General features: G+C 48.6%; 1 protein-coding gene across 1 annotated transcript in view; it reads left to right on the plus strand.

The window, feature by feature from the left end:
• The window catches only part of LOC149445414 (E3 ubiquitin-protein ligase TRIM58-like), an 83,273-nt gene extending 70,286 nt beyond the window's left edge, over positions 1-12,987 (plus strand). The window contains exons 3-4 of the mRNA XM_089653830.1: positions 11,966-12,580; positions 12,680-12,987. Of these exons, the coding sequence (XP_089509956.1) occupies positions 11,966-12,580; positions 12,680-12,987 (923 nt within the window). The remainder of the gene's footprint in view (positions 1-11,965; positions 12,581-12,679) is intronic.
• The last annotated feature ends 1,332 nt before the right edge of the window (positions 12,988-14,319 follow it).

A 14,319-nucleotide genomic window follows, 5' to 3' on the forward strand; every position in this document is an offset into this window, starting at 1 on the left:
AGCAAATCTGCCAGTGGAGGTGTTCGGGTCTGTGGGAGGGTGGAGTGTTAGAAGGAGGTGGTGGGTGCCGTAGAGGGGCGAAGGAAGCAGTGAGGACACAATATACAATTGTCTGGGAGGAGCAGAGTGATATAGAGAATAGATTTTGGGAACGGAGGAGAGGAATATGAGAAGGAGTGGAAGAGGCATTTAAGGGTGGCAGATAGGAGTGGTGGGAGGCTTGGCTGTCGATAGTCCAGTGTGCAGTGGCGTATCTTGTTGCTGTGGCTTCTAGTAGCTGGGTGTAGGGGAGTAAGGAGGGGGGAATGGGTGAGGATGGATGGTTTCCAGGGGCGCTTGATTGTAGACAGTCTGGTGAGCAGTGGGGTCTCTTGTTGTGGTGTCTTACATCAAGGGTTTGTGTCTTTAGGTCGAGCAGAGATGGGGGTTGGTGTGAGTAGTCCCTGGGTGGAAGGATCTGGATAGTTGTGCGGCTGTTACTTGTCCTTTGGGTTGAGCTGGGTTGGGGTCGGTGTGAGTGCTGTCAGGGTGATCAGGTCAGGAGTGATGTGTGGCTGCAACTTGCGTGTGCTCTTGTGGAGACATGCTTGGCAGGGTTCAGGGTCCAGGTGGAAGTCCCAGGGTGGTGGTGCTGGTGTGTGGGTTGACTGTGGTTGTCCTTGGAGAATTGTGTGCTCCTGTGGCCCTCTAGGTTCTGGTGGTATCCCCTGGGTTTGTGGTGGAAGCTTTGTTGGGGGTGATGGCAGCTTCCCTTCATTGTGGAGAAAAACGGCGGTGTGGCAGCATCCCAGAGGTGATGGCAGTTTTGCCTTCTCTCAACTGTGCTTGTGGGCGCTGTGTGCCAGCGTTAGTGGGTGCCGTAGGGTCCGGCGTCTGTGGGAGCGGCAGGGTCTGGCACCTATAGGTGTTGTAGGGCCCGGCATGTGCTGTAGGCCACGTGGCAGGCTCGCATGATGGGCCATGGGGTTGTGCGGTGGCGGGGCACGGGGGCGGCTTTGTAGCACATGGTGGGGAGCAGGGGTGCTGAGTTGGTGGTGGTGGCTTACCCTGTCCATGTTGGTGGTGGTGGATTTCCCTCACAGGGTGGGGGTGGTGGAAGTGTCTTTAACCCCTCGGGCTGGAGAGGAGGCATCCTGGTTCTCAGTGGCCCGTTTTGGTGGTGGTGGCCGTGCGGGTGGTGGTGCTGCCGTGCAGGCTCCCTGTAGGTGTCATGGGGGGTGCACATTGGTGGGCCACAGCAGGCCATGCGAGGCTGGGTGCTGGAGTGCTTCACTAGTCCTGGGCAGTTATAGGGCCCTGGTGGCAGAGGTAGGGCTGGGGGGCACCAATGCTTGCCCCCTGCCTGCTGCTACCCAGCGTTAGCTTATATGCAGGCTGCTTGTGTGCAGCTGATCAGGTTGTGGGTGGTTTGTCTGGAGGGCCGGTGGATTCGGGAGGCCTGGGCGGAGCTGCAGGGACAGGCACCGTGGAGGCTTGGGCAGCGGCTTCACTTCTTAGAGGGTGGTGGCTTCCCCTCTCCTGGTGTGTCCAGGGCCCGAGGAGCTTGGATGTGGCCATCGGTGACGGCGGCGGCAAAGAACCGGGCCGTGTGGTGATGAGACCAGCATGGCGGCGGCGGCAGAGATTCAGGCCATGTGGTGATGGGACCAGCGTGGCAGAGGTGGCGGATAGGGCACGTTGGTGGATTCCTCTCCAGGTACAGGGGGGGTCAAGGAGGGTCGGGGTGGCCGCTGTTAAGTCAGTTTAGCTGGTGGGAGTGGGATGGAGTTTGGGGGCGACCGGAGCTCTGGGTCATGCGGCTGCTCTGACTGCCATCTTAGCCTCATCAGATTTAAGGATGGACATTCCAAGGATGAACATAACAAACAATAGAAAACTCAGCAAATCAACACAGAGCTGGCAGATAAAACCAGGTCAAAGCCTACCATTCACCTGACACAACATCATTCCATCATGACCCAACACCTCTATGACTACAAACACCTCAACTAACAAGGGACAAGGGGGCAGTCAACTAGCAAGAGAACCCAAAGACATTGTACTGAATGGAACTCACAACCCGGGATCTGGCACAAACCATCTCAGATGGACACAATGGGGCGGATTTACTAAACCTGGAGTGTGCAAAATCTGGTGCAGCTGTGCATGGGAGCCAATCAGGTTCTGACTTCAGCTTGTTCAATTAAGCTTTGACAAAAAACCTGGAAGCTGATTGGTTCCTATGCAGAGCTGCACCAGATTTTACACTCTCCAGTGTCTCATTGTCATCACATGCTGTGTCCAGAATGACCACCCATCCCCCCTTATTAGCTGGCTTCAATGTTTTATCTCCCCTTGCTGCTAATGATGGCAATGCACCTTTCTCCTCAATGGTCCCATTATTAGGATATGACCCCAGAGTTCCTGATTATAGACTGTCATACTTTACCATCTTTATCATCCAAATGAAGAACCATTTCTGCTGCTGCATATGTAGTGGGTGGTGGAAACTTCCATTTTGTCTGTCAACCTCAGACAGACCTACTCAGTGGTGTGACTACAGATGATCCCTCAATATCACCTCTCCAAGAATAATGTCCCTTCAATCTAATATTCCTAAAACATCTATACAAGTCCTGTGCCAACAACAACTTCTTCATGATACCTTTAAGGCTAAAACCCAAACCTTTCCCCAGAAGGTCCATCTTACCCGATGTCAGTCCAGCTGAGGAGAAGGTGACAATTCTGTCTATTTCTGTTGATGATGAATCATCTGTTGGGATGGTTGGGTGAGTGGGAGATCCCTTGTTGCAGCGTTGATGTTTCCTACCTCCCCTGTGGCCGGATCTCTACTGTTTCCTTGATTCTGATGGACAATACGAGGCCGGTGTTGTCCCTCTATAGATCCTAATAAAGTGCCTCCAGCAGAGGAGGGAAGTGATGGGTCAGAGGCTGTAGAAGAAGCTCTAGTGAGCAGTCTAGATGGACGAGGTGAGTCTTGTGTAGGTGGTGCTCCAAGAGTACGCCTGATTAGTAGATGTTTAGATGTTGGACTCCTTCAGCTGCTCGGCTGACAATGCAGACTGCAGTGTAGACTCCACCTGTGTGATCTGTACAGCCAGAGCAGCTTCTTCCTTCTGGAGAAAGGAAACTCCGAGAACAATGGAGCTTTTGTTTAGGACTTGTGTAAACAGACCACTGGACTCCTCCCTGTAGGCAAACAGACCATTGTCCTCCTCCTTGTAGGCAAACAAAGTTGGGGTCAGTTTACCTCCTAGCCCCCTTGGAATACGTCGTGCTTTCTAATGTTCAACTAAAGTTATCTTTTTTACATAGACAAGACAGTTTTTTTTTAGTAACTTCTCAGGAGGACTTTGTTCTGGTGTCATTTACCCAAAAAACCCTTCCCGTCCTCCACTAAGAACACCCTCTCCCCCCCACAGAGGACACCCCTCCTCCACTAAAAACACCCTCTCCACTGAGGATACTCCCTTCCTCTATTTTCCTCCTCTGATGACACCCCTCTCTCTCCTTTTCTGCACTGGGGACACCTTTCCCCCTCCCCTCCTGAGGACACTCTCTCCCTAGTGTTGTCACCCCTCCCCCACTCAAGACACTCTTTCCACTGAGATCATTCCCTCCAGATTAACACGTTGCCGCCCAACCTATAGCCAGATGGTGGGCGGGTGAATAACTCGTCCCTCCAGGTGGACACCATATGGCGTCCTTCCCGGAGAGTGTATTGCGCATGCCCGCAGGGCCACGCTGTGGTGCGGTCTGTCACCAGCCGTGTACCTCGGACATGGCCGATAACAGATATGTGCTCCTTTGCCAGTACCATGTGACCTGCTGTGACCAATCACAGCAGGTCACATGATAGTTGTATGCAATGGATGGCTTCCTTTCACGCCATCCATTGTATACAAGTGTGTCTAGCTGTGAATGGTCACAGTGATCACATGCACAAGCAGGGCCAATCACAGCCCAGCTGTGTCATATGATTAGCTGTGGCCAAATCACAGCTAAGCACAAAAAAACCCTGAATGAATCGATTTCATTCAGGTAAATGTTTGCTTATAGCAAAGTAATTCTTTGCTATAAGCAAATTGTGTAAAAAAAAAAATATATAGATCACTTCCCCAAAGTAGTACAATGTTACTATGGTAATATTATACTACTTTGGTCATAGTAAAATATGAAAAAAATCTAAAAAAAATAAAAAAAGTGTAATAAAAAATTAAAACTAATAAAAAAATAAAAAAAGTATAATTTTTTTTGTTCATACTGTCACCAGTCAGTGTCCCTGATCACCGCCATGCCAGTTATATGATGACGCTGTACTGCACTGGTGACAGTATGTAATAAAATAAATAGTGCAAATAATTTTTTTTATTTGTTTTCATTTTCCGAAAAAATATGACAAAAAATTACAACTTCAAAAAACTTGCCATGCCTCTTATGAAATACGTTGGACTGTCTACTTGCAAAAAGAGGTAATTTGGGGGATATCTGTACCGTCCTGACATTTGGGGGATATCTGTCCTGTCCTGACATTTGGGGGGATATCTGTACTGTCCTGACATTTGGGGGGATATCTGTACTGTCCTGACATTTGGGGGATATCTGTACTGTTCTGACATTTGGGGGATATCTGTACTGTCCTGACATTTGGGGATATCTGTACTGTCCTGACATTTGGGGGATCTGTACCGTCCTGACATTTGGGGGATATCTGTACCGTCCTGACATTTGGGGGATATCTCTATCGTCCTGACATTTGGGGGATATCTGTACCGTTCTCACATTTGGGGGATATCTGTCCTGTCCTGACATTTGGGGGGATTTCTGTACCGTCCTGACATTTGGGGGATACCTGTACCGTCCTGACATTTGGGGGATATCTGTACCGTTCTGACATTTGGGGGATACCTGTACCGTGCTGACATTTGGGGGATATCTGTACCGTTCTGACATTTGGGGGATATCTGTACCGTCCTGACATTTGGGGGATATCTGTACCATCCTGACATTTGGGGGATATCTGTACCGTTCTGACATTTGGGGGATATCTGTACCGTGCTGACATTTGGGGGATATCTGTACCGTGCTGACATTTGGGGCATATCTGTACCGTTCTGACATTTGGGGGATATCTGTACCGTCCTGACATTTGGGGGATATCTGTACCGTTCTGACATTTGGGGGATATCTGTACCGTTCTGACATTTGGGGGATATCTGTACCGTCCTGACATTTGGGGGATATCTGTACCGTCCTGACATTTGGGGGATATCTGTACCGTTCTGACATTTGGGGGATATCTGTACCGTGCTGACATTTGGGGGATATCTGTACCGTGCTGACATTTGGGGGATATCTGTACCGTCCTGACATTTGGGGGATATCTGTACCGTCCTGACATTTGGGGGATATCTGTACCGTTCTGACATTTGGGGGATATCTGTACCGTGCTGACATTTGGAGGATATCTGTACCGTCCTGACATTTGGGGGATATCTGTACCGTCCTGACATTTGGGGGATATCTGTACCGTTCTGAAATTTTGGGGGATATCTGTACCGTCCTGACATTTGGGGGATATCTGTCATGCACCGCCTGGCAGAGTCTCTAGCAACCCACAGCGCGGGGTTCTTCAGGGCGTGGGGTCTAAGTCACAATCTGCTTAACGTTATGGAGTAGGTCTGGCGCTAGAATTATTGCTGTCACTACAGTGTGCGCGGTGAATGTAACGTGTATCACAATCGATGTTCACGTGTAGGCGCCCTGATATGTAGGCACCCACCACCTCCTCCTATTACTCCACTTTCACACTGACCCAAACACCTCCACTAGTAGTTTCTCATGCTCCTGCACATCCCGCTCCCATGCCACCTTTCTCACCCTTCTCCTCCTCCTAGCCGCGGGAGACATCTCCCCGAATCCTGGCCCTCCACCACCTCCCTCACCTGCACAACACCCTCCTGCCTCCACGTCCTGCCGCAACCCCCGCAACTTAGTATCTGTCCCCCTGCTCCCTAAAATCTCCCCCCCGTTTTCATGTGCACTCCTGAACGCCCGATCGGTGTGCAACAAGCTTACCGCCATCCACGACCTCTTTGTTTCCCGCTCCCTCAACCTCCTAGCGATCACAGAAACCTGGATCCAGCCCACTGACTCTACCTCCCCTGCTGCACTCTCCTACGGAGTACAACAACGCGCTGTCAACAGCCCTTGACTCACTAGCGCCTTTAACCACACGCAACATCAGACCCCGACCGCTCCAGCCCTGGCAGACTGATCACACCAAAACCCTCAAACGACACAGTCGTGCCCTGGAGTGACTATGGCGCAAAACCAAATCCCAACAAGCCTTCACCCGCTACAAATCTGCCTTCAGCACCTACACCTCCTCCCTCCATGCAGCCAAACAAGCCTACTTCCTGACCCTCATCAAGACCCTCTCCTCCAATCCTCGCCGACTCTTCTCCACCTTCAACTCTCTACTCTCCACCCCCACCTCCACCCAGCACCTTACTCACCACCCTTGAGATTGCCAATCACTTCAAAAACAAGATTGACACAATTCGCAAGCACATTGCCGCAACTCACATGCCCTCTCAACCCGTCCCCTCGTCGCTGCTCAAACTCCCTCCAACCCCGTTCCCCCTCCCTCAGCCACCCCCTCCTCACCCCTCTCCCACGGCCCCACCACTGCTCTGACCTCCACTTCCACCCCACCCTACATTCCTCATACTGAAGCTCCCCCAACACTCCACATCTTTGACCTTACCACCATCTAGGAAGTCTCCAAGATCCTCTCTGATGCCCGCCTCACCACCTGCCCCCTCAACCCTATCCCCTCACAACTCCTACGACCTCCCTCCCCCTCCATCCTACGCTCCCTCACCCACATCTTCAATCTCTCCCTCTCCTCAGGCACTTTCCCCTCCCCTCTGAAACATGCACACATCACCCCCATACTTAAAAAGCCCTCCCTGGACCCCAATGACCCGAACAACCTCAGACCCATCTCCCTGCTCCCATTTACATCTAAACTCCTCGAGCGCCTCATCTACACCCGCCTATACTCTCACCTCAACAACAACCACCTCCTCGATCCCCTACAGTCTGGCTTCCGTCCCCTACACTCCACCGAAACCGCCTTACTCAAACTCTCCAACGACCTTCTAACCGCCAAAGCAAATGGCCACTATTCAGTGCTCCTACTCCTTGACCTCTCTGCGGCCTTTGACACAGTTGACCACCCCCTCCTCCTCAAAAAACTACACTCCCTCGGCCTCAGAGATTCTGCTCTCTCCTGGCTCTCATCCTACCTGTCACAACGCTCTTTCAGCATTACCTATAATGCCACCACCTCCCCCTCACTCCCCCTCTCTGTTGGGGTCCCTCAAGGCTCTGTCCTTGGGCCCCTTCTCTTCTCCATCTACACCTCCTCCCTTGGCCAACTCATACACTCTCATGGCTTCAACTACCACCTCTATGCAACCGACACACAAATCTATCTCTCAACCCCCCACCTCACCCCCTCGGTCTCCGCCCGAATCACACACCTACTGAGCAACATATCAGATTGGATGTCGCTCCACTTCCTTAAACTGAACCTCTCCAAAACCGAGTTTCTTGTCTTCCCCCCAGCCCGGACCCCGCCCCCCATTGACTTCTCCATCACATCCAACAACGCCACCATCAAACCCGCCCCGCAGGCCAGAGTACTTGGTGTCATTCTGGATTCCAACCTATCCTTCCAGCCCCAAGTCCAATCACTAACAAACTCGTGCAGACTCCACCTCCGCAACATGCAGACTCCACCTCCGCAACATGCAGACTCCACCTCCGCAACATCGCCAAAATCCGCACGTTCCTAACCCCAGAAACCATTAAACAGCTCATCCACTCCCTCATCATATCACGACTCGATTACTGCAACTCCCTCCTCACTGGCCTGCCTCGCCGCTGGCTATCCCCGCTTCAGTCCATCCTGAATACGGCTGCCAGACTCATTCACCTTTCCAACCGCTCCATTTCCGCCACCCCCCTCTGCCAATCCCTCCACTGGCTTCCGATTGCGCAACGGACCAAATTCAAAATCCTAACACTGACGTACAAAGCCGTCCACCACACTGCCCCGAACTACATCACTGACCTAATATCCAAGTACCGCCCAGCACGCACACTCCGCTCCTCACAAGACCTCCTTCTCTCTAGTTCCCTGGTCTCCTCCTCCCATGCCCGCCTTCAGGACTTCTCCAGGGTGTCACCCATTCTCTGGAACTCCCTGCCCCAACCCATCAGATTATCACCTACTCTCCTCTCCTTTAGGCGCACCCTGAAAACCCACCTCTTCAGGGAAGCCTACCCCACCCCCTGCTAACTTGCCGACCTCCTCCACTCTACCTGCCACTCCATCCCCCACAGCTATCTCCTCCTGTGCCACCATCCCCTCCCTCCTAGATTGTAAGCTCGAAAGAGCAGGGCCCTCAAACCCCTCGTGTATCACATTGTATTGGTATTGTTCTGTCACATGTTCTGTCCCCCTTTGTAATGTACAGCGCTGAGCGAACTATTGGAGCTTTATAAATACTGTATAATAATAATAATAATATGTGCGTTTACGTTCGTACATGTGTATATGTGTGGCTCAAAATTGTTTGGTGGGTATGTTGTGTGCTTGGGTGTAACTTTATTTTTTACTTTTAAAAAAAAAAACAAAAACTTTTTTTTTCAATCACAGAGGGAACTCAAAGTCCCTTAACCACTTGCCTACCAGACACTTATACCCCCTTATTTACCAGGCCAATTTTCAGCTTTCAGCGCTGCCGCACTTTGATTGACAATTGCGCGGTCATGCAACATTGTACCCATATGAAATTTTGATCATTTTTTTCTCACAAATAGAGCTTTCTTTTGGTGGTATTTAATCGCCACTGGGCACTTTACTTTTTGCGCTATAAATAAAAAATTGCCAAAAATTAAAAAAAAAAAAAAAAAGTTTCTTTGTTTCTATTACAAAATTTTTCAAACAGGTAATTTTTCTCCTTCACTGATGTGCGTTGATGAGGCAGCACTGATGGGCACTGATAGGCGGCACTTATGGGCACTGATAGGCGGCACTTATGGGCACTGATAGGCAGCACTAAAGGGCACTGATAGGCAGTACTAATGAGGTGGCACGGATAGGCGGCACTGATAGACAGCACTAATGAGGTGTCACGGATAGGCGGCACTAATATGCAGCACTGATAGGCGGCACTGATAGGTGACACTGATGATGGGTACTGATAGACGGCATTGACTGGCATCACTGCTGGGCACTGACTGGCGGCACTGACTGGCACAACCGCTGGGCACTGACTGGTGGCACTGACTGGCAGCACTGCTGGGCTGCACTGGTGGGTGGCACTGGTGGGCAGCACTGGTGGGTGGGCACAGGTGGGTGGCACTGGTGGGCACAGGTGGGTGGGCACAGGTGGGTGTCACTGCTGGGCACAGGTAGGTGGCACTTCTGGGCACAGGTGTGTGACATTGCAGAGTGGCACAGGTGGGTGCACTGCTGGGCACAGGTAGGTGCACTGCTGGGCACAGGTGGGTGATCTGCTGGGCACAGGTGGGCGGAGCTAGTGGGCACACTGCTGGGCACAGGTGGGCGGAACTTGCGGGTGGCAATGCTGGGCACCGATCACCCGGGCACTGATCATCAGTGCCCTGATGATCGGTGCCGATCCCCGCTCTGACAACTGCCGGTTCTCGGCAGTACTTTCCTCACGATCTGACAGCGTGAGGAAAGTGCAGCCGAGAACCGGCACTTGCATTTTCCTCTGATCAGCGTGTCATTGGACACCGCTGATCAGGTGGTAAAAGGCCGCTGTGATTGGCCTTTTACCACATCACGTGATCAGCTGTGTCCGTAGGACACAGCGATCACAGAGATCGCCGGGTGCGCGCCCCCTGGGGCGCGCAGGAGAGCGCGTTCTGGGGGGATGTCATATGACGTCCACTCAGAACTGGCCGGCCGCAGTGCAGCCATCATTCGGCTATCTGCGGTCGGCAACAAGTTAATGTGATGATTTTTAGGTGACAGGTTCCCTTTATTGAGACATGCAGGGTCTAAAAGATCCCCAATGTCTCCTCTGGGACCCACTCAATGTATTGCGATGCCATACATTGCTGCTTGGCTATGCTAGAGAAGGTGACCCAAAAGTGACTTCACACACGTCGCCTTCCGGGCATTTCCAGCATTTCGGGGGAGGGGGGTTTGACATAAATCTTTGCATTTTGAGAATAGATATGAGCCCAAACACATTTAGAAAGGCAAATGACTGAGGCTTTCAAATGAACTTTTGAGCAATTTTTCCACCCATCTATGGCCACCTTTTTAGAAGTGATCCGAGCGGCTATACACTTTTGCAGAGCATGGATGGGGGTCTTCCTCTGGCTGCTCCCTTCCACCATTACCGGGCTCTCCCGAGCAATCGGGGGGGGCCAGGGATCATCGCCATTCAGTGTGCTTAGGAGAGGCATGTTCATCCATACCCGCCTCCCCTCATATAGGAAACCAGAAATGGTGAGGATTGTGTCACTTCCGGTTTCAGTTTGTGGTTCACAAGCCATTACCGGCTGATATCGCATCCAACAAACCAATCTCCATTTAATCAGATGCTTTGGAGGCCAGCGGAGAGATATGGTGTCTAATAGAGCCTAGAGATCTCCATGAAGAGGACCTGTCATGGCCTATGATATCAAAATGGATATTATTCATCTCTTGTGATAGCAATAAAGTTGATCAAAGAAAAAAATTTAAAGGGACAATGTATTTTTAAAAAATAAAATACTTAGTAAAATATTAAATTAATAAATATAAATTCAATTTTAACGAGAGATTTGGGGTCTAATAGAGCCTAGAGCTCTCCATAAAGAGGACCTGGCATGGCCCATGCTACACAAGGGAATTTCTTCATCTCTTGTAATAGCAATAAAGTCGATAAAGAAAAAATGTAAAGGGACAATGTATTTAAAAAAAATAAAATACATAATAAAATATTAAATTAATAAATATAAATAAAATTTTAAATAAATTATAAAATAATACAAATTTAGAGCACCCTCCCCATGCTCGCGGACAAATGCAAACGCACATGTAAGTCTCACAAGCATACGGCAGCGGCAATCGCACCACACATGTGAGGTATCGGTGCAAACATCAGAGTGAGCGTAATCATTCTAGCACCAGATCTCCTGTGTCACTCCAAGCCGGTAACCTGGAAAGGCTGTTAAAGCGTTGCCTGTGGAGGATTTTTAGATACTGTAGTTTGTCTCTATTCCACAGACATGTGCAATTGTAAAAAGTGACATGTTGTGTATCTATTTACTCAGCATAACATCATCTTTTATAGTTTACCACAAAAATTGGGCATTCTATTATGTCTGTGTGCACTAAAATTCATTAAAATGTGCTTTTTTCCAAAAAAACTGTGTTTTAAATGTCAGCGCAAATATAGTTCACCTTACAAAAATTGCAACACCCAATATTTTAATCTCCAGCGTCTCCGCTTTCAAAAACTGTCTAATATTTAGGGGTTCTAAGTAATGTCCTAGCAAAAAAAAAAGCTAATTTTTACTGGTATGTGTAAGTGTGAGAATTGGCCTGGGGGGGAGGGTGGTCAAAGAGAACCAGTCCTGGCTGAGCCTCCATTGTTTTGTTTGGCTTTTTGGGTGGGATTATTGATTTTTTTTCCAGTTGTCTTTCAGCTGTTTTATGAGCTTTGCATTTCCTTTGTGCTCACAAATTCTTAGCCTTGCTCTGTGGAGGAACCTCCCTCACTTGGACCATTGGTTCTGGAGATAAGGAGCTTTGTTCATTTCTCTGTCTTCTATCAGCCATGGCATCCTCCGATGTGAGAGCTCTGCTGGATTGTTCCATCTGCCTGAACGTTTATTTGGATCCTGTCATCTTGAAATGTGGACACAGCTTCTGCAAATCACAGTACTTACTGTGTCCACACCTCTGTACCTGCTGTGAAGTCCTGCCTGCATTGTGAGGCTTCTCTATGTGACATCCATCTGAGAGTCCACCACAAGTCACCAGAACACGTCTTGTGTGACCCCACCACCACCCCAGAGACCAGGAAATGCTCCGTCCATAAGAAGACCCTGGAGTATTACTGCATTGAGGACTCTACTTGTTTCTGTGCCTCCTGCTTTATAATTGGAGTACATCGGGGACACCAGGTGGAGACACTGCAGGAAGTCTTTTTAAAGAAGAGGAACATGACAATCTATCTTCACAAACTGATTAATAAGAGAGAGAAGACAGAAAAAAGAGTCCGGAGTCTGCAGGAACTCAGGGGAAAGTACAAGACAAAGCAGATGGTGAAACAGAGTGTCACTGTCCTGTTCAGAGATCTCAGGAGACATCAGGAAGACCTGAAGAAGAAAGTCCTGCGTGAGATCTCCAGGAAGGCAGAGCGGATCTTAAGCCCCATTGATGATCTGATCCAGTGCTTGGAATTCAAGATGGAGGAGCTGTCCAGGAAGATGCAACCCAAGATGGATCCATTGAATGTCCTACAGCAATCAGACACAGGTGACTGGTGTGATACTGAGGATGGAGATGAGGAGGACACAGAGAGACATGATGGAAGGGATCTGGATGTGGGGGTGATTTTCCATATGATCAGCACAGGTTTTTCAGATCTAATCACTGGTGTCATTGGGGGGGTCTATATTCAGACAGCTCTAGACATTTTATTGGATGAGGACACAGCTCATATTAATGTATGCATCACTTCTGACAAGACGACTGCAACCCAGTTGAGAGAATACCGGCATCGCTCATATACTGAGGAGAGATTTATGGATTTTTATCAAGTTTTAGGCAGCCAAGGCTTCTTCTCAGGGAGACATTACTGGGAAGTAGATGTCCATAGAACCAATAACTGGAGAATCGGGATGTGCTACAACAGTATAGACAGGGCCGGCTTTACTCCTTGATTGGATATAATGACGTGTCCTGGGCTTTGGTCAGGAGGGGTAAAAGGTATAAAGTGGTGCATGATGATAATGAGAAACGATTCCGGGTATATCTGGATTATGAGGCCGGGCAAATCTCCTTCTATGTGTGTGACCCCATCCGTCACCTCCACACCTTCACCGAGCCCCTCTGTGCTGCGTTGGGTGTTTGGCATTCATCTATATCATTGGCCTGAAGGGAGATGGGAAAAATCTAGTCTAGACATTGGTGGCCTCATTCTGAATGGTGGAATATTGTAACATTTTGTCTGATTTGTTTCTGTCTTCCTTTCTCTCTGATCACAATGATTGGCTGGAACCATCAGCCTTCACACTGGAGCCACCATTCACTATAGCTATGCCCAATAGAAATTGCTGTTACTGTCTGTGTCCCCATTAGGGAGATTCACTGTCTCTATTTGTCCTGTTTAGCATTTTCATTGTGAACGTAAAAAAATCCCACACTTTGGGTTGTCCCCAGAAAAGTAATAGAAGAGAAATCTTCCAATGGGGACGCTTGTTCTGGTGGTTCCCAAGGAACTTCCTTTATTTGGAAGAATTTTCTCTCACTTCCTGTTTGGCTGACACAAGAAGTGAAGGGAAATCTGCACAATGGTGCACAGATGTAAAAAAAAAACGGACAGTGTATTTTTTTTTTGTTGCATTCAATAAAAAAACAAAGAAAAATGAACAAATAGGAACACATTTTATACCCATTTCTAATCTGTGTACCCTGGATCTATTGAACTGCTCTGTGAGTGTGGAATTGTCTATATAAATTAAGAATTTGAAAAAAAATATAGAGTACATACAAATTCATTTTTTGTTGCATTTAATAAAAAAAGAAAAATTAATAAATATGAACAATTTTTAATGGTATTTGTATTCTTTTTTTTGTTGCATTTAATAAAAATATTTGCACAGTGGCTAAATGGTTAGCACTTCTGCCTAGCAGCACTAGGATCATTGGTTCAAATCCCAACCACAGCAACACCTGCCTGGAGTTTGCATGTTCTCCCTGTGCCTGCATGGGTTTCCTCTGGGACTCTGGTTTCCTCCCACACTCCAAAGACATGCTGGCAAGTTAATTGAATCCTGTCTAAAATTGGCCCCAGTATATGAATGTAAGTTAAGGACTTTAGATTGTATGTCCCTTGAGGGTTAGGGACTGATGTGAATGTACAATATATATGTAGAGCGCTGCGCAAATTGATGATGCTATATAAGTAATGGAAATAAATAATAAAAAAGGAAAAATGAATAAACAGGAACAAATTTTATTAGAAATAAAAAGAGTACATGCAAAAGTAACGA

The sequence above is a fragment of the Staurois parvus genome, unplaced genomic scaffold, assembly GCF_062004578.1.
Source record: "Staurois parvus isolate SC_StPar_1 unplaced genomic scaffold, SC_StPar_1.0 ptg000721l, whole genome shotgun sequence".
NCBI classification, from domain to species: domain Eukaryota; kingdom Metazoa; phylum Chordata; class Amphibia; order Anura; family Ranidae; genus Staurois; species Staurois parvus.